Here is a 23213-nt window from a genome sequence, read left to right as displayed (position 1 = left end):
GGTAGAAATCTTCTCATGCAGCCTGTTCACGCCAGTCTGAGTGCTCAGTAAACACCATGAACAAATGTTGAAAGGGTAAAAGGTGTACTAAGTGAACGTGCATGTGGATGTACTCATTGTGCCAAGTTTAAAAGATAATCTGTTTTAGCTACTCTGTGCTGCAGTGTCTTGGAGACTTGGAGACTGATAAAGTTCTAACTGATAAAAGTGAGCTTCCACAGAAGTGGCTCAAATTGTCAATGAAAATTGAGTTCCTTTCTACAATGCACAGATGTGAATATTATAATATTATATCTCCTTCTAGATACACCGATCACACAGGGATATAAATAAACAAGTACCTTTTTATGTGCCTCAGAATATGAGAAACTAGCATCTAGAAGTAATCTATACGCTTAAGTATTGGTGTGCACTAAAACCTACATCTGGAATTACCACCTTAAAGTAAAATAAAACTTAATGGCCACTAACAGTAGGATATAATATTTTTAAGTGCATATTTTCAGTATTACATTTTACAGTTTACTTATTTAACGTGATATGCCACTGTGTGTCAGCCATAATAATGTACTGCAGTTGTTTATAGTTTGAATGCCTTGCTAAGGTATTAATACTACAGTTCATGAAGGTATTATAAATGGTTTACGAAGGCATGAAGTTAAACCTTATATTTTATTCATAGTGCAGTACAGTAGCCATTTTGCATAAAGCGCCGTGGTTGCTTTGACTAATAAAACTAAATATTTTTTAAAAAGTAAGACTGGCCATAAAGATTTTATCTCTCTTGAAGGAAGGTACACAACTTTACTGTGCCTGGATTTTTTTCATAGATTTTTTGAATGATTGTTGTATCATTTATATCATTTCATGAACACGTGTCTCTTCATTGTCCTTCCCTGTGTAATGATAATAGTAAAACACAAAGGATTTTACTCTTTTGTTTTTAGGCTTTTTTCTGGCTGGATTCCATTTTCTGCTGTTGTGAGAGAATAAAGGGGAATGTTTATATAATGCCATGGGGTGTTGAGAGAGGGGAGGGAAACTGATGTTTCTTCTTGTGATTAACCCCTTCTGTATCACCCCCTTGTTCAACACAAGCCTGCAAATCACATACCCAAAATAAAATGGTTAATGTTCTTGAACCCTTTGGACTACAGGCATAATCATGGTCTCTTCTGAAAGGTAGCTCTTTGGAGTTTGTTCTCCAAGAGAATCAGAATTACTCTTAACATTACTGAAAGTAATAGAAGCTCAAACAAAGTGGAAGTGTAAGTTTTTTTTTTTCTCAACTAAAAATGTTTGAGAATGGTGACAGTCAGGACCCCTCCTCTCTTTGTGTGCTCCATCATTCCCAATTTATATCCCCTTGGTCCCACCTCTGTCCTATATGTCTTTTTTGACCCACCTTCTACCCATCACCCGTCCTCCATCCTCCATTGCCATATCCGTTGGCCCTGTCCCTACCTCATCGTTATTTCATTGGCTGCATCCTCAATTTGTCCTCAATTTGGGGGGGGGGGGGGGCAATGGGGGCCGTATCTGTTGCTTCACTGTGTGGAGAGGATGCACTCTGTTGACTTTCTGTGAGGAGTTATTTCTCTTCTGTCTCATGGTGTAGTGGTTGACAAACCCATGCGCCTAGCCGGCAGCAGAAGCGTCTTGCTGGCGCAGCGTGGAGGAGCCCTGCAAGCTGGTGATGGGCTCTGCAAGCTGGTGGCCCAATAGATTACTTACGTTGTCCCTTCCAGTGAACTGCCAGTACATCTGTTCACTGGGAGAGATTGTAGCTGCACCAGAGGAGTCCCATATGCCAGGCAGACTCTTGTCCTCATTGGCTGCACATTGACACGTGCCACCACTCCACATACAATTAGTCAGATGACTTGCTACTACAGCAATATTAATAACTGGAATTAGAACAATGTTGCTGTGTATAGATTTTTATTGGTGTTGCCTTGTAGAAATTGTCACCAAAATTTAAATAACTGCCAGTATCTGTAATTTTAAAATCACCTGACTTTAAAAAAAAAAAGGTGAAATTCACATGAAGTAACATGAAATCTAATGGTAAATAGCTTGTAAATATACATAGTTTTTACAGTCTATATTGTATATATTTTATTTATTTGGTTTTTCCATAATAACACACACACGGCATTCACAGTAGCCTATCACCTACCTACCAGTAGTTTTGAGTTTCCACAATAACCCAGCTCTACCCAGTCTTGAAAAGGTGCTTCAGAATGGCTGCTAAAATCAAGGGATTTTCTTTTATGTCCACCAATAGTGTAACAAACTCTTTAACAATTCTAATTATTATAATCATCAAATAGTCTGAACTAATGAAGGAGCTTGTTTCCAAAACGTGTCAGTCTCTTGCTTTTCCCTTGGTTTAATAAATAGCTGTTTTCCTTAAGTCTATTGGACAGTTTTATATTCACCTCCATGATCTAGGCACCTTCTTTGTATGTTATAATAATTGTATTTTCCTGGAATAAGGCCCAACAGCACCTTTTTGAGTGCTCAGGAACTGTAATTTAAAACTGACATTTTTTTAAGTGTTCTCAACTTGATCCCCTGCTACTCTATGAATGCAACTGTCCAACTGTCACTTTAAACAGAGGAGTATTAATCCCAAACACTGTACTCACAGTATTTTCCATGTGACATCATGGCATTAATTAACACCCTTTTATTACACGCATGAGAGTATTCTCACACTTCTAACCGTAACCCTGGGGTGGTGTTTGAACAGCTTCTTTATGGTTTCCATTAAAATACAAACTGAATATTTATACTTACTTCCCTTGGGGATAAGCAGTTTTAAGTCAACAACATTTTAATAATTGAAAGTATGCATACTGTATAAATGAACAATAAGCAAAGTGAAACCTTAATAAGGATTTGGTCTGTCTGTAGTGCTGCTGTTTTCTTTCAGCACTAATTGGAAGCCTCTCACAGATCAGAATGGTGCTAATGGATAACAAGCGTAAGGCTATTGTTGTGGCGATTATTGAATCCAGTGGGATATCTTGTGTTAAAGGATTGTGCAGTGCATTGTGTTTGTGTAAGCAATTGCGCTTGATTGCTTTGAGTGGGAATCCAGTGTAATTGTAAAATGTAAAAAAATAAAAATGCAACATGGCTGATGTCAAGAAATATCATAAAACAGGTTTGTTGGAGAAATGCTCCGAATAGATCTTGTGAAGAATGACTTTGAAGTCTCTTTGAATCTTTTTTGTTTTGTCTCAGCTGGTCCTTATTGTAGGTGTTGCCGAAAGCGCTTCACCTTCCTTTGTTCTGTCGCTTCTCATCAAGAAGCCCCCTGTATGTGCTGCATTCGCCCATTAGCAGCCAACCGAACATCAAATGCGAGAATCCCAACCGAAGGCTGAGCTGCAGCAACGAGAAAGGGAGAAAAAAAAGAACTTTCCACAATGAGACGACACTTTCCTACCGCCTTGCCCGTTCCTCAGCAGACTCAAGATGGCTTTTTATGAAATCCAGGGAACCAGACGAGTTGTTGTCTGGATACATCAGAGATTTCGACATGCCTGCATTAGTGCGTCTCTGACACTGTGGTGTCACCCTCAGGACTGACACGTTTCTGTCTCCAAGGGCAATGGAACATGATTTTCACAAACTAGCATGCAGTAATTGCAAAAAAATACTCATTTTTTAATCGCACTTTGAAGTGTCACCACAGACGTTTTTGTTTTGCAGCCCCAATGTGATAATTATGCGCAGTGCAGCGCTCCTCTTATTGGTATTCACTGGTGCCACTGACTTTCTCCACAACTGCCGGCACCCTGCCCATGATGCTCCGCTCGCGGAGCTGGAGGGATGCCCGACGCCGCTTTCTGATTGGCAGATGGGAGCGCCTCGGCAGCAGCCCGCACCATAATGACCCGTCAATGGAGGCGTTGTGGGAACAGTTTCCGAGGCGCTATGCCGTTAACTAGCAACGGCGAGGAAGACGAGCCGCGATAAACGCGCCTTTCTCAGACGTGTGACTTCACACTGGGCTTGCCGATACCGCTGCCACTCAACAATCTTTAAAAAAAAAAAAAAAAAAAGTATTACCAGAAGGCTAAAACGCAGGCTCTGCATGTCACACGCATGATATTTTTTAGTGGAAGGATTTAATATTCTGATTCTTTTGCTTGCAGCGCACTTCTTAAAGTTCACCTGAGTGCAATGCAATGCAGAGAGGAGGTACCAGTGGGAGGAAAGAGATTAACATAAGCCCTGGAGATACACGTCCGCATACCTTCCGTCTAGAGTATGCCATTCTATCCCCGCCCTGTGGACCCAGCAGCTTCAGATGGTAATAAGAGCAAAACCTAAACAATAGGTGTTCCTGATTGGATTCCAGTTGACCTGGGTGAAAATGTACAATACTGCCATGGATGTCATTCAGTACAGAGGGTTATATACACATTGACAATATTTTCCTTTTATCCAGCAGTTTTTGTAGTGGAAAAAACAATGTATAATATATTGTCCCGTCTGTAGTATCAGTAGCTTGCCTTCTTTTCAGTGGCATAAACGCACTTTCTTGGCTGTTCCCCAAGGAACAGGATATCTAAGCATTTTATATCAGGAGAAGTTGTGGCATTCTTGTCTTATCCTGTCCAGGGACAATTCAGGCTTTGCAAATGACAGGGATCTGATTTAATTTGAATTGAATTGATTTGGTCATATAGTGTTGCACTGAATTATCATTTACACTTTTCATCTTTCTGGGGGTGGGTTGAAATGGTGAGTATTAAGAATGCAGCAGCGTGCTTTGTCTTTTATTAATGCACTTCTTAACAAATAAATGAATATAAAAGCACCAATAATAATGCTCATCTCTTTCTGTGGGGTGAGGTGAATTGCCTGGCTGAGATGATCAGACACATTTTGTGCGCCTGACATTCTTCGGCTGAGCGTTCAACGGCTTATCAGAAGCAAATTGGTTTCAGTTTTCAGTGCAGGTTCAGCATGCACTGTTGCGTTTGTTTTTCACAAGGTAGATGCAGCCTGCATTCAGAGAGGATCTCTCCATTATGTCTTCCTGTTTTCCTGCAGAAAAAGTCAGGTGATCTTCAGGTACCCTATTACAGGCAGCTCAGTGCTCCCTTTAGCTCCCTTTAACCACATTCATTCGTTCATTGGCTGGCCATGCAAATTGTGCATGTTTTTTTTCATGCTTTGTGCTTACAAGGTTCCTTGGGTGATACTGCTATGCATTTATTCAGCTCTCCTGTGAGGCCCATTATAGCGGGTGCATCATCCTTTGCTTCGAGCGATGAATGAAGGAAAAATATTTTCCCTCCATTTCTGTTGCCAATGAAACCCATTGAAATTTTCTGCTCAAAGCTAAGGACAGTATCCCCACTGACCCCTCTGCCACCGTCCCGCACAATGACCCAGCCACCCCCCCCCCTCCATGTGCAGAGTGCATTCAGCAAGAGATTTACCCCAAGGTTCACTTTCAAATATTTATTAACTTATTGACTCATGTTGATTGATCATTGGGGGTTGAGGGAAAACAGACCGGTCGGCCCTTTTAGTGAATCCGATGTCATGTTCAGAGAGCGATCGCTCCGCCCTCGCAGTTCGATAATCACTTCCTGTCCTGCGGCCATTAGCAGACCGGGTTGCTTGTGCAGTTGTTGTCGGGTGCTCTGTCAGGGATACACGCTGGAGCCTGGAGCCCTGTGGCTGTGGGCTGCATGGATTGACCCCCGCAGTGATTTACATTATAATTAAGCCAAGCAGGAAGAGCCCCAGAAGACACCGAGGGGCCATCTGCAAATGCACTATTTAACCTCTGACCCCATTTCCTCAGGCAGCTGCAGGGCTTCAGCAGCCCTGAGTCCGGCGCAGGTGGTCCGGAGCCCAGCTCTGTACAGCCTGGCCTGGCTCAGTGACCACAGTCAGGACAGCTCATTGGGGTTTTAAAATTACGACCTGACCTCCAGGTTCACTCCCGTTCTGGAGATCTGAAGTCAAACCAATGTCAATTTTCCTCAAATCGGTAACACCACTGTCAGATTCCAGTCTCCATTTGTGAACCCGAAGGATCAGTTAAGGCTGTGTCAGCAATTCTACCTCCACTCTTTCTTGTTTTTTCTGTTGGCTGCTTGTCTTTCACACAGTCAGTTTTGGGCCATGGACTGCAGTGGGGGGGGTTCCTGCAGCCTGTTGGTTTACCCCTCTTTTACAGCGCTAACCTGAGCAGGACGCTTAGCAGGGCTGTGTCTCCAGAGCGAATCCCGTCTGCGGTGCTTTTATTGGCGCTGAATCACAGTGTAATCTCCAGGGCCCAGCGGAGGGGACGGCAGTCTGCGACACATTGGACGGGGTGAATGATGCGTGGAGCCTGTGGCAGAAGATGGGGGCAGTTAATGAAACCAGGACAGGCCTCCATTTTCCTGTGCTTCACACGGGGAGTGGTTTGCAGAGGGGGTAGTGGAGAGGGCAGGGAGGTGGTTTGCCGAGTGGAGAGCGGAGAGGGGGCAGCTCTGTGTCGTTGCCGGGCACCCCACCTTCCCCCTTTTCTTTAATCCAATCGGGCGTCTCTCAGTGGGACGCGCAGAAGAGCGGGACTCCGGCCGACGCCCGGAGGACACGAATGTCACTATGACCTTCGCCTCTTTTCTTGGCAGCGTGCTCAGAGGGATTCTGTACCGGTCACAAATAATGTTTTATTTTATTTTTTTTTGGACAGGGATTTGTGTTCACCTGTAAATATGGCTCCAGGTGGTGATCTAGGATCTGAGCCGGCTTGTGTGAATTCTGTGGCGGGGGCATTGCTACAACACAAGAGAATCCCTAAGAACACCACTCTCATCACAGTGTCATTTTTCAGCACTCTTCCTCTTCTTCTTCTGTCAGAAACATGCTTTCACTTCTGCAGGTTTTGTCCTTTTCAGTCCATGTAAGATTTATCCATAATTTTTACAAATATTTTGATTGCACTTGACACCCTTGCACTCCCGATGAAGACGTCAGACGTCAGATGAGTGGGACACGGCTCTGTGTGGGCGCAATTGATTTTTTGGGGAGGGTAATGGAGCATCATTGCGACAGGAATAAAGGGCCACAGCCAGCCGTCCATCAGAGCTGCAAATGACCTTTCAGTCTGGAAGCCAAAAAAACAAAAAATATTCTCCAGAGTTTTTTTTTCTTTCTTTTTAACCAAGAAATAATGAGATATAATGGCGGGATAAACAAATAGTCTTCTCGTGTCTGCAGTCCTAATTACAAGCAAGAAACAGACGACCGGTCTCGGCTGTCTGTTTGCATGATGAATTTTAATGAAGGGTCAATTTTAATGCGTCATTTTTCTGCCTCACGTGGGACTTGAAGCGAGCTTTTGTATCGGTTAGCCTTCTTTCCAGCGCCCCTCTGAGCCAGCGTCTGTGAGTCTTCGCTCGCAGGGTGTCCGTGTGATGGCTTTCACTCTTGAAATGCGCTCATAGTCCACTGAAGCTCTATAGGACAGACGACAGAACTGTAATGGTGAATGTGGTACGCTTGTCGGAGCGCCTGTTCCAAGGCCATTGCCTGTTGTTTGCGCTGCTACTACAAGAGCCAGTGTACAATTTGCCCCCATGTATTAGTCAATCTGACCCTTTAGGAGACCCTTATGGAGAAGGCCTCAGTGTTTACGCTGCTTGCTGGGGTTAGTGCATACGAATTAGAAGGGGCTGGTATGTTTGCCTGCCGTTTGGCTAACAGAATATTTCTGTCTATTAGTTGCCTTTACGAGGCACATCCCTCATGCAAATCACCCGTGAGGACTGGAGAGCGACGGGCACGTTGGGCGGATGGGAGAGCGTTTCCGCGGGCACGCCCCAGCTATAGATGAAAGGCACACTCCGCTGTGACCGCTGGGTGGCTGGTGGAGCGTGGGGGACGGGAGGAGCCTTTAATGAGCGACGGGAACAATAGCGTGTCCTTCCGCTCGCTGCTTGCATGGCACTGGCGTGGCAGGCAAAAGCTGAGAAGGGGGAGGGGGGATGGGGGGGGGGGGTGTAATTTCTCTCTTTAATTGTCTCAGTCTGTTCTAGCAGAACAGATCGCGGTATTTGGCTTCCCTGCCAGGGCGCTTTTGTTTTTGCTCTTCCTCATCTTCCATTTCAGCAATATGGCGCATTCAGCCTCACTGGCAGTCTGCAGCTCATCTCCCACTGTAAGACCCAGTGGCCCGCTTTCTGCTGGAAATGTGTAATCATCTATCATAGACAAACCAGAATATTTCTGCCCGGGGGCCAGGAACGACCCCCCCACCCCCCACCCTCCCCCCGTATCCCTTCAGCCTCCCCATAGTGCCTTGGATTGCGGGTTAAAAACTGGGAATGATCCAGAGCTGGGTTAAGCCACTGAAATCAAATCTTTTTTTGCAAAATGAAGCCTTTCTAGTCAGCCTAAAGTGAGTGTGTGCCCGTAATGGATTTGAGAGATTCAGGGAGTGTACCGCTTTGATGTGTGATAAAGGTATCCTTTTTTTCTCATTTTCTTCCCGCAGCTTCCATCCCAAGAGAAAAGCAAGGGCCGGGTTTGATGAAGAGCTCCCATTATGACCCCAACAACAGCAGGCTGGCTCCTCTAAGAGGAAAGGACTTTAACCGCAGGACTGGGGGACTGGGGGACTGGGGGGTAGAGGACGTGAAGCTCTGGTCATATGTCACTCGGCTGTTTGGGTTAGAGAGCTTTGTGTATTATTCTCAAAGCCCCTTAAGTGTGCTCATGCCACAGTATTAATATTTTGTGCTATTACTTTCGGGTTACCATTAATTCGGCACGGGGTTATAACAAGTGCAATAAGAAACTCCCGACCCTCACCCCTTTGATTCAGCCTTGACCTCTAGTGGCAATGCCTTGTTACTGCACCTGCTCAGTGACTGATGCAGGCAGACAGACAGACCGACAAACAAGACAAGCAGCCAGGAATAGAGACGTACAGGCAAAAGAGCCAGGGTCAGTTTCCTGTGCTGGAACAACATTCTGAATAATCTGGGTTAGTTTATATTACTTGGTGTTCATCGGAGAGCGCCTTAACCTTTTGTCATTGTGCCTGATAGTCAATGAATAAATCGTTCAACCTTCTGAAGTATTTGAGGTCAGGAAATTTAAACCACACGCATGTGTGAAACCCATCTGTTTCCAAACAGCAGTATAGCTTGGCTTAATCACTAAAACACATTCCCCTGATTGAGTATTCAGAGCTGAGTCGTGTCTCAGATATTTCTGGTGGTTAATTCAAAGCAGCCACACCAGAGCATTGAGGGGTTTCGCCAGTCGGTGTGCATGAGTAGCCTCTTTCTCCGACCCGCGTCCCTCCTGCTGGGAAGTGAGAGAGACGGCCTTTCATGAAGCGGAGCGCGAGGGAGCGCTGCACAGGCTCCTAAGACAGCATTATCCTCTTCACCCACTCTTTTGAAATTTCCTGCTGACAAATTATCCGTTCCTCTGCTATGTTTTTTTTTTCTTCCTTTTTTAACGTCTCTTTTTTCCTCGAAAATTGCACAGCCAAAAAAGGAAACGTATTTGAATTGCTGGGGTGAGGGGATTGTTCCTGTTTTGTGAAGAGATGGAGATTAAGGATTCTGGCTGTATTATTTTTCAGACGGGGAGATTGAACGCTCCATTCTTGAGGCTCGGGCTGAGCGGTTGGAGTAAATGCACTGTGGGGCTCTTTCTTCTGAGGATCCTGGTGGAGATGTTTATTTTTTTCCTCAAACTTTGCATTAGAACGGCGTCTCTGACATGTCTGCGAAGTGCTGGACCCTTGCACTCCACTCCGCCAAACTTTCATCACTCCCCTACATTCCTTGAATACTTGTGCTGCTGCTGAAGATTGCAAAACCCTGTTTATTTAGCCTGCTCTCTGTTCCCCTTTACAGTGTTCAGTGTTGTAGCTGTGCAGGCACATTGCTGTGAAACCACGCAGACGAATGTTCACAGAGCTGTCACAGAATGTACAATAACCAGCTCCTAATTTCCATGTTATTAATTACGTATGTAAGGCTGTATGTCTGTTTATAAATGTACTACTAACCGTGAACTCCTGAACTAATTTAAAATAACAAAACCTGTATAGTTATTGAGTACAATGTGTTAATAGCATTTTTGAAAGAGAGAGTGCGTAGTTGTGGTTAAAGTCACATTAGCTACTTTCTGTAGTGTGGAATGTCCTTCACCTTTTCCCTGTCTTTCAGCCTGAAACAGTGTTGGCTTGCTTGTCCAGTGGAAGTCTCAGGATGCCTGCTTGCCTCTCTTGAGCGAGGTTGCTGGGCCCCAGGTGCACCCATGTTGGGCCTGAGAGGTGAGGACACGTGAGAAGAGCCGGGGCTGGTTTTCGGAAGACCCTCCGCTAGATGTACCCTTAATTCTAACGCTGGGGCGTTAAGACCAATGGCCATGGCAATACCTGTCATCTCCTGTAAGCAGGTAGAGGAACAATAACAGCAGCTAAGTTTCTTTGGGCTCTCCCACCATCCCACCAACCAGCCAGCTAGCACAGAAAGTGTCACAGTAACATTTTACAGTGTTGCTTTAAGAGTATGAATGGCTGTGATTTGGTTAGGCTGTATAATCGCAGCATAATTTTTGTGTAATATATATATATCGTCTTTTACATTTTTTTAACCATCATTTGACCACAACATTCCAGCTCCATTTTAAATAGGCAAGGATATCATTTATGTTGCTTTCCTGTCGGAAAATATTTTAAGAACATGTTTCCGACTCAACAAAATCGCAAGGATATAACATTTCCACAACTTTCCAGTCTAAAATGTTAGTAAAATACAGTGTTATTTATTTAGCTGGGCAGTCTCTGAGAACAGTCTTTTCCTGTCTGTCAATGCAGCATGTGTGTGCTGACCAGGTCTGTTCAAAGAGGTGCCTATACTCTGTCTCTTTGATTGTGTGCCCCTGCTTCATGCCCTCTGTCAGAGAGGAGATGTGTGAGGTGTGTGTGTGTGGCTGCGCTGACCACACAAGCTTAAACACCCCAGTGAAGGAGCAGAGAGCCCAGGCACACACAAACACAGCGTGTTCCGCGGCCACCCCTGGGGTGTGTGTGTGGTGTGTGTGTGTGCGTGTGTGCGTGTGTGTGTGTGTGTGTACATGTGTATGTGTGTGTGTGTGCGTGTGCATGCGTGTGTGTGCGTGCATATGCACGTGTGCTTGTGCTTGTGCATGTGTGCGCGCGTATGTGGTGTGTGGCGTGTATGTGTGTGTGTGCCACTAAAATTATGTTGACATTACAGATTTATGCATTCATTTGCTTCTCAAGGTGACTGTTTTCCTTTAAATGACAAAAATATCGGAGCTTAACAAAGGCACCAATGAGTGGTTTCACTTGAGTGGTTCTGAAGAACAAAACAGTAATGCTGATTAAAAATGATAATTGCCGGGGGAAGAGCAGAGAGCACAGCAAATTGCTTATGTGTGTAAAGTGAGGTGAGCCAAGTGTGAAAATATGCTCATGCAAGCATATGTACCACGGAGTGTGGATTCACCCAGATTCCTGCTGAAACAGGTACACATGTACCACGCAGTGTGGATTCACCCAGATTCCTGCTGAAACAGGTACTCCCTCCTCTCCATTCTGTAGAGCCCCTTGCTTTCGGACTGTCCTCCACATGATAGCCAGGGGCGTGGCAGCTGTCCACCGTGCAGGTACCGGCACACCCCGCGGGGGGATGTCCAAATCTTCCCCGTGGGAGGCCCGCTTCAGACCAGTGGGAGACTGGGGCTGTGGTCCAAATCACACACTGACACCCGCATGGGGGAGAGTGCAAGTTGGTGGTCTCCGCCATGTGCATATACACTGTGAGCCATTGAACTGTGAAACCAAGCACGTTTCCAGGAAGGAGTTTTTCCCACTGTCAGTAGTGCTGGCCAAGCAGAAACTTGTTACTGTAGGAGTATTTTCTATGTGTGACATTTTTCCATATTGTTCCACCATATCTCCATTTTGTGTGTGTCTGTATGTGTGTGTGTGTGTGTGTGTGTGTATTTTTCTGTGTGCGTGTACAGTATAACTGAACCTTTTTCTGGTATTGTTATATCTGAACAAGAACCTGCTTGAATGCTGACTATTCGGCTATAGCTGCTACTGAAGACCAGAATTCAGTTCAACAGAACATGAATATCTTTTTTTTGTTGCCAGCTTTTATTGTTGTGTCCCTCTTTTTTTAAACGATACCTGTAAATGCCTCTCCCTATATGTTGCATATTCACTTTTTCATTATTGACACTGAGACGTAACCTCTGCCTATGATTGTCTCTACTCTAGTCTTATGTTTTCCTCATGCTATTAGAACTGTTATTTATTGTCAGGTCAGCACTAGAAATAAAAACTTATGGGTACCACTTTAAAATAAGGTCACATGAATTGGCATGAACTAATGAAGCTGTTAACTACTAGTGAAAGTTCATCTGTCCAGCTTTGTTAATGTATTTGTACATCATTTATTTGTGCAACTACATTAGTTAATGCCAATTCATATTGGTATTAAAAAAAAACAGTTAACGTGTTTGTTAACATTCAACTAATTATGGGTTTATCCTATGTTTTGCTAATGTATAAATAATCACGTAACTAATACATTAGTTAATGTATTTGTTAACTACTAACTAAATTTCATGCTTAACTAACGTATTTGTACATTATTAATTCGTGTTAACAACTACATTAGTTCATGCTGATTCATGTGACCTTATTGTAAAGTGTCACCAACTGCATTAGTGTTTACATATGTATGCTTATGTGTGCATGCATGTCTGTGTGTGCATTGTGCATATCTGATTTCAAAGCTCCTTTTTGATGCTCTCTCTGGTGCCTTGTTAGGCTGTAGTGGGGCTTTGTGCACTAGCGGGCCATGTATACAATACAAAGAGTACAGACATACACAGGCACAGTTTTGCATTATAAAGAGAACGTCTGAAGAAAACTAGTGGTAGACTGAAGAACAAGCCCAGAGCAACATAAGCTCCTCTCTCAGCATCAAGTAAAAGCTGGGCAGAGTTGGCTTGCATGTCCAGCTAACGCACTGATCCTTGGTGTCATGATATGCCCCGCAACCTGGAATCAAGCTCTGCCAGTGCTAACTGTGGCTGGGTGTCTTGTGGGGTGGTGCACCGTTGGCAATAGCATTGCTTATGTAGGGAGGGATTCACCAAGGTTATGTGTACCTGTAGTCATTGTGTGCCACGTGTGCATGCGGTGTGGTCCCCATGCTCTGCTGGTGGAGTGCAGAAGCGCTGGCTGTCTGCATGTTCTTCAGAGAGCATGTATGCTGGTCTGCACTATTCCAAAATGGTGGTGGACAATGCAGTGATAAGACATGCTTACCATTGTGATTCGGGCTTTCAGAACTGGGAAAGGAGTGAAAAAAGTGTACGTGAACCAGGCAGGGCCGTATCAGTGAATTTTTTTCTTGTGCGGAGGGAACCTTGTGAATGTACTGTGTAATGCCTACTGAAAGACATCCCCCCACAGGCGTCTGAGTGACAGCTCCCTGTTACAGAACCGTTACACATCGCAGGAGAACAGCTGACTAATTTACATCTGGAAGAATTACGGGTCTGATTGCATTCTGGTTTACCAATTAGCTTCACAACCTCCTTCCCCAAAAACATGTGGGCAGCCCTCCAAAAGCCTTCGGGGGAAAAAAAAAATGTTGTCAGTCACCCAGATTAGGACCCATCAAAAATATGAAAAAAGGAAATTGAGAAGTGCTGAGTTTCTTTTGTCCATGCAAATGAGAGGATCGCCATGTATTTATGCCTCTGGCTTTAGAATGTGCTTTATTTGATTTCTTTGCTTTCAGCTCTGTCCTGCCTTTACGTCCCTTAATCTTTCATGTGTGTTTTGTGTTCCCCATAGATGAGACTGGTGAAAACCTATGTGGGTGCAATACTGCTAGAGTGGCAGCCTGTGGGATTATAGCCATCAGGCAAAACTTAGGTTGATCTGACATACGGTGACATAATCTTTCCGCCCATAATAGGGTTTGTTGCTTACTGAGATCGCATTAATTCTGCCAATGTTTTCTTAGGAGGACGTAATCCCCATAATCCCCCAAAGTTTGGCTGGCATGGGGGATTAATTCTTTGGGCAACAGTGAGATGAGAGGTGCTGGAAGACTCAAGTCATATCCCGCTGTTTGCTTTTTACAGTGGAACTTATCATATTTCAGCCTTGTCCTCTGGGTATCACTGGAAAGTTAAGACAAGCTCTTGTTGTTGTTGTTGTTGTTGTTGTTTTTTGTTGCTTACAGTGAGAGGGACTTTTTGTCCTCAATGAGAGATGAGACTGTGGCGGTTTCCTGTGCAGAGGTAGAGAGGTTCCCGCTGGGGCCTTGGCACTTCTCTGTGGGAGTCTGTACGGCTGCCAGTCTCAAGTGATCCCCATGGCTCATTGGGGTGTTCTCTCACCAGCAAGAGCTAGTCTTTGAGACAGACAAAGCCTTGTCATCACCCTAGCTATCCAGGTACTGACAGTCTCTCTCTCAGTTTCCTCCATCTGTCTCTCTCTCTCTCTCTCTCTCTCTCTCTCTGTCCCTCCACCTCTTTCTCTGTTTCTCTGATAGCCAATTCAGATTCCTTTGTGTGTAGCTGCTTGTCTTATTTACATTGTTTATTTGTTTTGTTGATCCCCCTCATCCAGGGAGATACAGCTCGAACATTTGACATATCCCACTAATACACCTGGATAGCCTCTGGAGTGATGGAGGCTCAGTCTGTTATTCAGGGGTGCTGCAATAGTAACCTGGCTTACATATGAATCTGAAATGTATCATCGGCCCATGCGCATACCCACTGCAACATTTCTATAATGGCTTCCATTTTACTGTGATGTAATAGTGACAATTTATTTTTCCCAAGGAATGAAATCTCTTCATCTGAGATGGAAGGACAGCTAATAAATCCAAATGGAAATCAGCAAGCTTGGTTTGTAAAGTGCACTGCAGCAGCAGCAGCAGCAGCTAAAGTGCCCTGGTGGACTACAGCAGCCCCCTGTAATGTGTTTGCTTTTGCAGAGTAAGCAGTAATCCCAGGAATGCATTTGGTGTGACAGGTCTCATGCATCAAAAAATGGGTCAGTAATACTTTTATACCTTCCCGTAGCTGGAAAGTACATTTATGTCCCTTGCACCAGAGAAATACGGACATTACCAAGGCAGGCTAATCCCTTTTACCACAGAGGGTGGTAACATAACATAGCATAACATGGTTGGTAAATGTCCATAGGAGATGGATTGCTTTTCCGTAACATTTCTTTTTATTTATCGCCTCTGTTGTGCCTTTTGTCAAAACATAATACCATATCTAGTCAGCCTAAAGTGTTATTGTCATTTGCCCTGTGGACACTTGGGGGCGCTAAGCTCAGTCTTCAGTGGCTTCCATGGGCAGGCATGTCAGTTCCACTCTGTACTGTAGACCTGAGAGCCTCTGTGGGAAAGACAGGTGAAAAGCTTATCGCTGCCCTGGTGCTAAGAGTAATGAATCCCCTTTCCTGGGCTGATTAAACGCCTCTCACATGACAGTGATTGACCGAGTCAGAACAAAGCAACCATGTCTGAGTTTACTGCAACACAAGGAGCGATGAATTATTTGTGTCTGGAGATGAAGTGAGTGGCGGGGGCAGAGTGGCAAGGGGGATGTAATAGAGTGCTGTAGACAGGACCGAAAAAGAGCCATTTATCCCTTATCTGTGGAACCGAATTATTGACTTATTTACAGTCCCATGGCAAAGGCACAAGCACACATGCAATTCTGTGCTGTTTCTCTTGCTTTTTAAAAAAAAAAAACTTTTTTACAAGCACTAAATTAACATGCAATAAAATTTTGTATGAAGTCAAGTAATCAAGTGCAAACTGCTTGCATTTTATTTTGCTGTATGAAGTTATAAAGAAAAGAACTTATTGATCATAGACTATAAACAATGTATGTCCTGGTGGTTCTTTGTCAGTGGTGGTCAGGTTGCAACAGGTAAATTTGGTACCACAGACCAAACCTTAGCTTGGATTTATGGCCAGTAGTTCCCCAAGCCAGCTACCCCCAACTTCAGGTTTGTCAAGACAGGATTGGTCAATGTAGTATGGTGGTCAGTACTGAACAAAGTATTGCAGGACCTCTTTAGCCAAGATTCTACAAACAGAATCCTGAAGAATTTCTGTAAATCCTTTGACCAATCAGAGGTGTGAAGTACTCATGCAGTACCAATGACCAGTCACGCAGGATTCTGTTCAAACTCCCTTACAAGGATGCAGATAGAAGGCATAGATATAACAGGTCAGCACTGAATGAAACTGAAATTCTGAGATACTCCAATGAACAGAAACCCCCAGTGTCTCCAGCAGATTGATTTACATGAGGCCTGACAGGTAAGGGGGTGCTGCTGTCCTTCCTGACTGCGTCTCAGCCGTGCTTCCAGTGCATTTTGTCATCGCTTGAACCAGGAAGCATCACTGGGCAGCTTGATTGAAAACAGTGAAACCCAATACATGTTTTTAAATGAGGCTGCTATTGCAAATACAATATGTGACATTTGCCATTTGAAAGAGAAGAGCAGCGAGCCCTTCCCACGCGTGGAGGGGACGCCCTGTGCATTTATGGACTCTGAAACCGTTTTACGACCGAGAGTAAGTCCCGCCCACTGTTTTCAGCACAATGCTTTAATGTGCGCACGCCCCTCTAGTGGACTCCCGGAACCTCATCAAAGCCTCCTCCAGGCAGAGCGTGGGGCTGCTGGGACGCCTCTGCGGCGCTTTGCTCCAGCTCAGACACCTCTGTGGATTTCTCCGTTTTCAGGATCTGAACAGCCCCAGAGCAGCGGCTCCTCACTGCCCCTTTGAATAGCAGAGAAACCTTGAGCAGCGCAAATACACTGAATCCGTGCATTTTCTGTGCTCTTCTGTATTTTATGTCTAGTTTTTTTTTCAAAGCTATATGCCATTCATCAGGGTGTTTACTGCCAGAAAATAAGTACACATACAAAAATAGAGCACTTTAATTTCCTCTGAATTCACATCTTTTCTGTGGATGATGTTTTTGTGTTGATCAGAAAAAAATCAGAATGAAACAAATTCTGATTTAATTATGAATGATGATGACGATTACTTCCACTACTACTACTACTACTACTACTACTACTATTATTATTATTATTATTATTATTATTATTATTTGTTCTGTAGATGCTGTCACAAAGAGAACCTTAGAGAAACATAGCACGATGACATAAGCTTTTCACAGCCAGAACAAAACTTCTGTACCAAGCTGTACAGCACCAGTAGACTATGCATACGACTAACAGTTCAATCACACACACTCATTCCCTGAGAGCAATCAGGGTTGAGGGAGCCCAACTGATGTTTGGACAGGGTGGGTTTCAGTCCAGTCAGCATAGGAGTACAAGGATTCCCCTATTCTCAGTTGTGTGTGTGTGTGTGTGTGTCTGTCTGCCTGTCTGTGTCTGTCTGTGTGTCTTGTGTGCGTGCATGTATAGATGTATGAAGGGGAGTCTGAAAATGATTTTGTACATGCATATGGTAAATCGTATTCTTGAGGTGTAAGGGCAGCATGGCTAATTTAGACTGGGGAGTCAATTAACTGAGACATGCTTAAAATTACACTGGAAATCAATATGCCACCAGTGCACAAACTTCATTATGCCTCTAGAGCTAGTATAACCAACCTGGACGGTTTCTCGGCCAGCCAATCAAGCGGAAACATTGAATGGTGCATGCTGGCCTCTGCACTCCTCAGTTTCCTCCTGCTTCTACCCAGCAACTGCCTGCTCCCCGCTCTCCACACGCTGAGCAATGTGGAGTATCTCCAGAACTGGGAAGCGCACTCTCCAGTGAGGTTATGGGCGAAGCGAAGCCGCATCATCAGACTGTAGCAGCGGTGCGCGCAGCGAGCCGCTTTCTCTTCAGCCTCGCCGCCGCCGCCACTCCCTCCCTGACCTTTCCATTTACAGCCTTTCTGCCACTTGAATAATTTACCTTTTCTTCTTCACAGGGAAGAAAATAACAATGCTAATAGCCTGCATTATGAAGACTTTTCTCCCCCTCTCACTGTCCCTATTGTCCCTGCACTCAAAAGATGGAGGAGTGCTCAGACTGCCAAAGAGATGGCATTCACTGGAGCCTGCTGAGACACTGAGGAAGGTGAGACTAATTATTCTTCCTCTTTGAAATACTTTGCGGTCATATGATTGATGAGTGCTCTACTTGACTGCGTTTTTCCACATGTCGTGTGAAGGTTCATACTGATTTAAAACTGGAAAACCAATTACTCAATATTGTACATTTACATAATGGGACGCTTAGTCGAGGATGGCTCCATTGAGATCCAATTAGAAGTCAAAGAATCCAACAAAATCTCAATGAAGGGTTCATTTCTGAATTTAGACAAAAAAAAACCTTCAAGCAGCTAAATAGCAACATGTGTCCTTATGATTGTCTTACAAATAAATACAAGTCTGTTTTTTTCCCCCACAGTTTGCTGCATTCACCAATCACCAATTTTACTTCACCTAATTGTTTATGTAAAGGAGGAAACACTTGAATTTGTTAGTCATTACTTCAAAAGGTGCCGTAATCGACTCTCTCTCTCCCCCTTAAGCACTGTATTAGCTAAACTTGCTGTTCCTTTGTTGCCAGGGAAATTAATGAAATAATGCTGCATTAATTAGTTCAACCTGTCACAAGTAGAAAACAGCCATTGCCTAAGTAGCATATTATTGTGTGAGTGAACCAAGTCTACCTGCCATTACCCTGTTAAGGAATACATAAAATGTGATGGTCTGATGTTTTGCAGGGCTCCTTGCAAGTTTTGCCTGCAGCAAAGAGTTACAGTACTTCAGAGGCTTGTCCCCTGCATGAGCAAGCCTTCATGATACTTACCTTCTCCTCTATAACAGAAGACTGATTCATTCCAGGGGAAATGCCACTAAGCCCTGAAGAAGGCTGCTTTTGAAGCATTGTCTGAAAGAGTAGTTCTGGAGATAATGATTTGGGAATGTCTGTTTATGGGGCCTCTCGAAAAATGCAATTCTGTTGTGTTCACATTTTAGGGAATTGAATGTATGTTAGTTGATACCTGTTTTGCTCCATTGGTCATATGTGTACATGCACAACTCTTAAAAGCTGGCGGTACTTTTTATGTGTGCATTATGTATGCATATTAGTAACACTGAGTGTGTTTTAATTCCCCTGTGTACTGGGTTCTGAAGAATGGGCCTTAGCTCTGCATTTGAAATTCTTTGCTCATCGGATTGCTTACAGGAGAATGGACAACAAATGTACATATCAGCTGAGAAATGCATTTTCTATTTGAGGTCGAACAGCAGAGCTTTATGTGAATCTCAGTGCATTCTACATAAACAATAATGTATTCAAGCTGTATATTTAATTTAATTTAAGCCATGCCCAATTCTTTAAAATAAAATGTTTTCAGCAATACTGCTCTGGACCATATTCATTTGGATTCCTTCACTTAATTTTTTCATCTATCCAATGTGGGCCTTGTCTTTAAATATTTTTAATTACTACAATTTTGAAAAATTACATCATAATCTTAAATACCAAAGATTAATGCATCAACTTTCTTCTAATCCAAGAAGGCATTTCCAAGGTTATGGACTCAAAATATAAAAGTAGGGCTGATATTCACAAACTAAAGAAACGTAGCAATAAACAAAATATGCCTGCATAAAAACCCAATTCTTTGTTTGCCTCATGCTTTACATTTTAAATGACTGAAATCTGACCTGTTGAAAGCTTTAGTTTACAGAACCGGAAGAAGGTCCAATTCAAAAGACAAAGCATGATCGGAAGGATTGCAGATTAGGAAATGTGCGGTTGGTCTTAAGTACACTTGAGTTTCTTCTGGAGCCGTTTGAAGCACATGTCAATCAACCAGCCTCCATAATTTGGTTAGTGCGTGTTTGTTCCAAGTCTTCAGTGTGTGGTTGTGCTATCTTGTCTACAACCTGTAATCCTACCCTGTACAAAACCAAGAGACGCCACATTAGCTTAATTCGCAAGGGGAGAATCTTCTTATCAGAACAGACTCTTGTCTTTATCGTTGGCAGATTATAGCTGATCCTCAGCCAAAAGGTGGTCTGTCAGTTGTTTGTTTAGGTCCAAGCAGTCAGCAGGGAGGTCCACCCATTGTGCAGTGCAGCTCTGCTTGCACGCTGCCCTGTTGAGTCAGTGGGTTGTGTTCCAGTGCGATCCTACCTCCCATCCATGTAAGCCTCTCAGATAAACAAAACAGGCTGGCTGCACTCTCCTCCCAGCGGTGCTTCTAATCAGTGCCTCTACCACTAGAGCAGGTCCTGACAGGCAGCCCCGGGGAACATCCTTCACTTAATTCCATCTCTCTTTGGCACCAGATCCCCAGTACCCACAACTGCAGCAGTACCATGCAGTGGCCTATCTCAGAAATGAATGAATGCCACGAGAAAGCCAAAGCTGTGGGTTTAATGAAAATAGTGAACATGTACAGGGACCTTGCCTGATTTTTAAGTTTGATTTAACAAAATGATATTTTTTATTTTTTTGCAAACCCTGTATATTTGTAATGAATGAGGAAACACAAATTTCAAGTAACAGCGAGAGTTCAGGATCTAATTTTGAGCCGAATGAAACGTATTACCATTTTGCATGATTTGATCAGCACGCAGGATTTGCAGGAACTGTACTGTATGTTGGACAGAAAGATGGTTCATTTTCTTAGTCAGGGTAAGGGGAAGTGGGCAAAGAACTGCAAGTACTAGCCCATTAAAATGTAATTGAGATAATTAATTAAAGGTATGAATTACATTCAAGAGCCGAAATTGTCAGTAGTATCCTACATAATGGGACAACACAGAGATTGTAATTTCCATGTTTTTAAGCACAGAAACCAGCGAGTGGCGCTCTTCCCTATGGACAATACATGCTTGTGACAGTGGCACTGTTGTAGTTGAAATACCACGCACACACTCAAGATAATATTTGCCCTAGCCGTTGTACAGTCAAAGGAAATGCTGTCGGTTTAATTTTGGCTGCCTTAATGTAAGACATGAACATTAATTAACCCAGGAAGTTGTAAAATGAATGCCCTTGCAGGTTCGAAGTGCGTTTGAAGGCTAAGAAAATTCTGGTGTAAGCGCTGAAAAAAAAAGAATACATTTCTGGCTGAACAGTGTAGTTTGTGTGGATGGACTTGAGGCACCATGTCGATTCAGTCCCAAATGAAGTAAGCCCGATGCAATTTATCTATGGAATGGTAAGAAGAAACGATTGTAGGTAGGCTAAATTTCCCGAACTAGGGTCCACAGACTAAACAATTCTCCGCTAGCATATTAAAATAATCAGATTTTGGTTTATTTGACATATGTTAGGCTATAGTAAATGAAACGTAATTGAACAAAAACGTTAAACGAAAATATCCTGTAAAGTTAAACAACGAGAATTGCGTGGTAACAGTCTCTTTGTTGTTTCCCTAGTTTTAGCTATGGAACTCTGTTTGGGGGAAGTAACATGACAGGGCAGTGTGTTATCCGAGCAGATGTGTTATCTTTCAAACACGAATATATGGAGTATTTGTGACAACTGGAGGCGTAAGCCTTGATTGATTGATTTTATTTGATAATTTTTAAAAAGAAAAACAAACATGCATCTGAAGCTTCTCATACACATTATTTAAAAAAACTATCAAGGATAGAAGCAATAAAGCTAATAGCTTATTTCCATTAAGCCTTCATTTTAAAAGGTTTGCAAGCGTTTTTTGTGTGTGTCACCAGCCGCCTTCGTGTTTGATACGATTGTTTCCATGACTGCAAACAGAATAGGCTACATTGTGCAAATATTTAAGGTTTCGATGAGCCTGGATTGCAGTACTAACGTTTCATCTTTGTTGATGGGCCCTGTAACTCCCAGCTGATGAGAAAAATATCGGCTACGCTGTGGCTGGGTGATCTGTCAGTCACAGGTCGCTTGAACAAGTGAGAGATAAACAGGCGTACAGGAGGTCCTAATGAATTGAAATCCCCCAACCAAAGGTTTCGATTATTCAGGGTGAGATGCTTGCTTCCTACAAGATCGATGGCAATAACTTTACTTTGAATCGAATCAAAACAAATTGACTTGAAGGATGTTGTCGCCTACACGGTCCGACAGGGCAAACGATTCGAATGAACACGTCATTCTGAAATATAAGATCATGGGTTTTGGACATGGACATTTGACCATGATAGAGATTTCAGGACGTTTATAAAATAAAATAAAACAAATGATTAAGCTTTTGAGAGGAAGTCAGCTCAACTGCGTTAAAGTGTCTTGATTCCCTGGAGCATAATAGCCAAGTGAAGAAAATGACGCTAGCCCAAAAAAAATATTCAGCGCTCTTGAGCAACAACTGTTCATTGGATTTACCACACCATAGTTTTTGACTCGCCCACCACTGAATCCGGAATCCCAGATTCTCCGATAGTCCAGCCCCTGTTTTCCGGGGACCTGCACCGAATTCCAGCCCCTCCACACTACTCTCTTGTTTCGTGTGCAGGCTGTGGCAGAGGCTGCGTCCTGTGGTGGGTTGGATTTTAACAAGTCTTCTCGCCTGTCTTCGGCCCCGGATTCCCAGTTGCATTATTTTTTTGGATTGTTTCTTTGTTTAATTAACATACCCTTATTTTTCTATAATCGATGCTGTTATTTTCGAATGTGGCTTGCCCGCGGCTATGGATTGACTTCAACCTTCCTTCAAACCCTTCTAGCTAAAACTAAGTTCCAGAAAACAATCAGACTCCTCGTTCTCAGCGTTCTCCTACTTTTGCTGGCTATTGAATTAGCTAGCTAGCTACATGTTTCACCTGGCCAGTTTCGAACCTCACTGGTCCCGGATGGTTTTGAACGCTGTTAGAGTCATTTATCATTGAACTGCTTCACTCACCACAAGGGTGGAACGAAAGGGACGGAGGAGGATTAAAAACACGGATTTTTTAAAGGTTTTTGCACAAACATTTATTTTCTGAAAAGTGATGGCGGAGCGGGGAGCACGATTGCTCCTCTCTCTCTCCTGTCTCACCTTTCTTTACACGCCTGCAGTGGCTAGACATGCCGACAAAGGTAAGTTGTGATTTTCCCGTTTTGCATTGTTCGGTGTCCTTAAACACAAATGTATAATTTAACATACTTTTTAGTTTA

The 23213-nt window shown here is 43.5% G+C and overlaps 2 protein-coding genes across 9 annotated transcripts in view; both read left to right on the top strand.

Moving 5' to 3' along the window:
- The window catches only part of LOC118215002, a 57398-nt gene extending 37925 nt beyond the window's left edge, over positions 1–19473 (top strand). The window contains exons 4-7 of the mRNA XM_035395332.1: positions 8522–8696; positions 10215–10321; positions 18037–18185; positions 18838–19473. Of these exons, the coding sequence (XP_035251223.1) occupies positions 8522–8696; positions 10215–10321; positions 18037–18185; positions 18838–18948 (542 nt within the window). The 3' untranslated portion in view covers positions 18949–19473. The remainder of the gene's footprint in view (positions 1–8521; positions 8697–10214; positions 10322–18036; positions 18186–18837) is intronic.
- A 3065-nt stretch (positions 19474–22538) lies between these two features.
- LOC118215229 (neogenin) overlaps positions 22539–23213 on the top strand; it is a 163077-nt gene continuing 162402 nt past the window's right edge. For 3 of the 8 annotated variants that reach the window (XM_035395785.1, XM_035395784.1, XM_035395783.1), the window contains exon 1: positions 22539–23135. In XM_035395785.1, the coding sequence (XP_035251676.1) occupies positions 23048–23135 (88 nt within the window). In that variant the 5' untranslated portion in view covers positions 22539–23047. The remainder of the gene's footprint in view (positions 23136–23213) is intronic. The other 5 variants (XM_035395786.1, XM_035395779.1, XM_035395778.1 and 2 more) reach the window with 2 other exon arrangements.

This window comes from Anguilla anguilla, chromosome 16 (genome assembly GCF_013347855.1).
Source record: "Anguilla anguilla isolate fAngAng1 chromosome 16, fAngAng1.pri, whole genome shotgun sequence".
NCBI lineage: Eukaryota > Metazoa > Chordata > Actinopteri > Anguilliformes > Anguillidae > Anguilla > Anguilla anguilla.
This window is presented reverse-complemented; position numbering and strand designations above follow the sequence as displayed.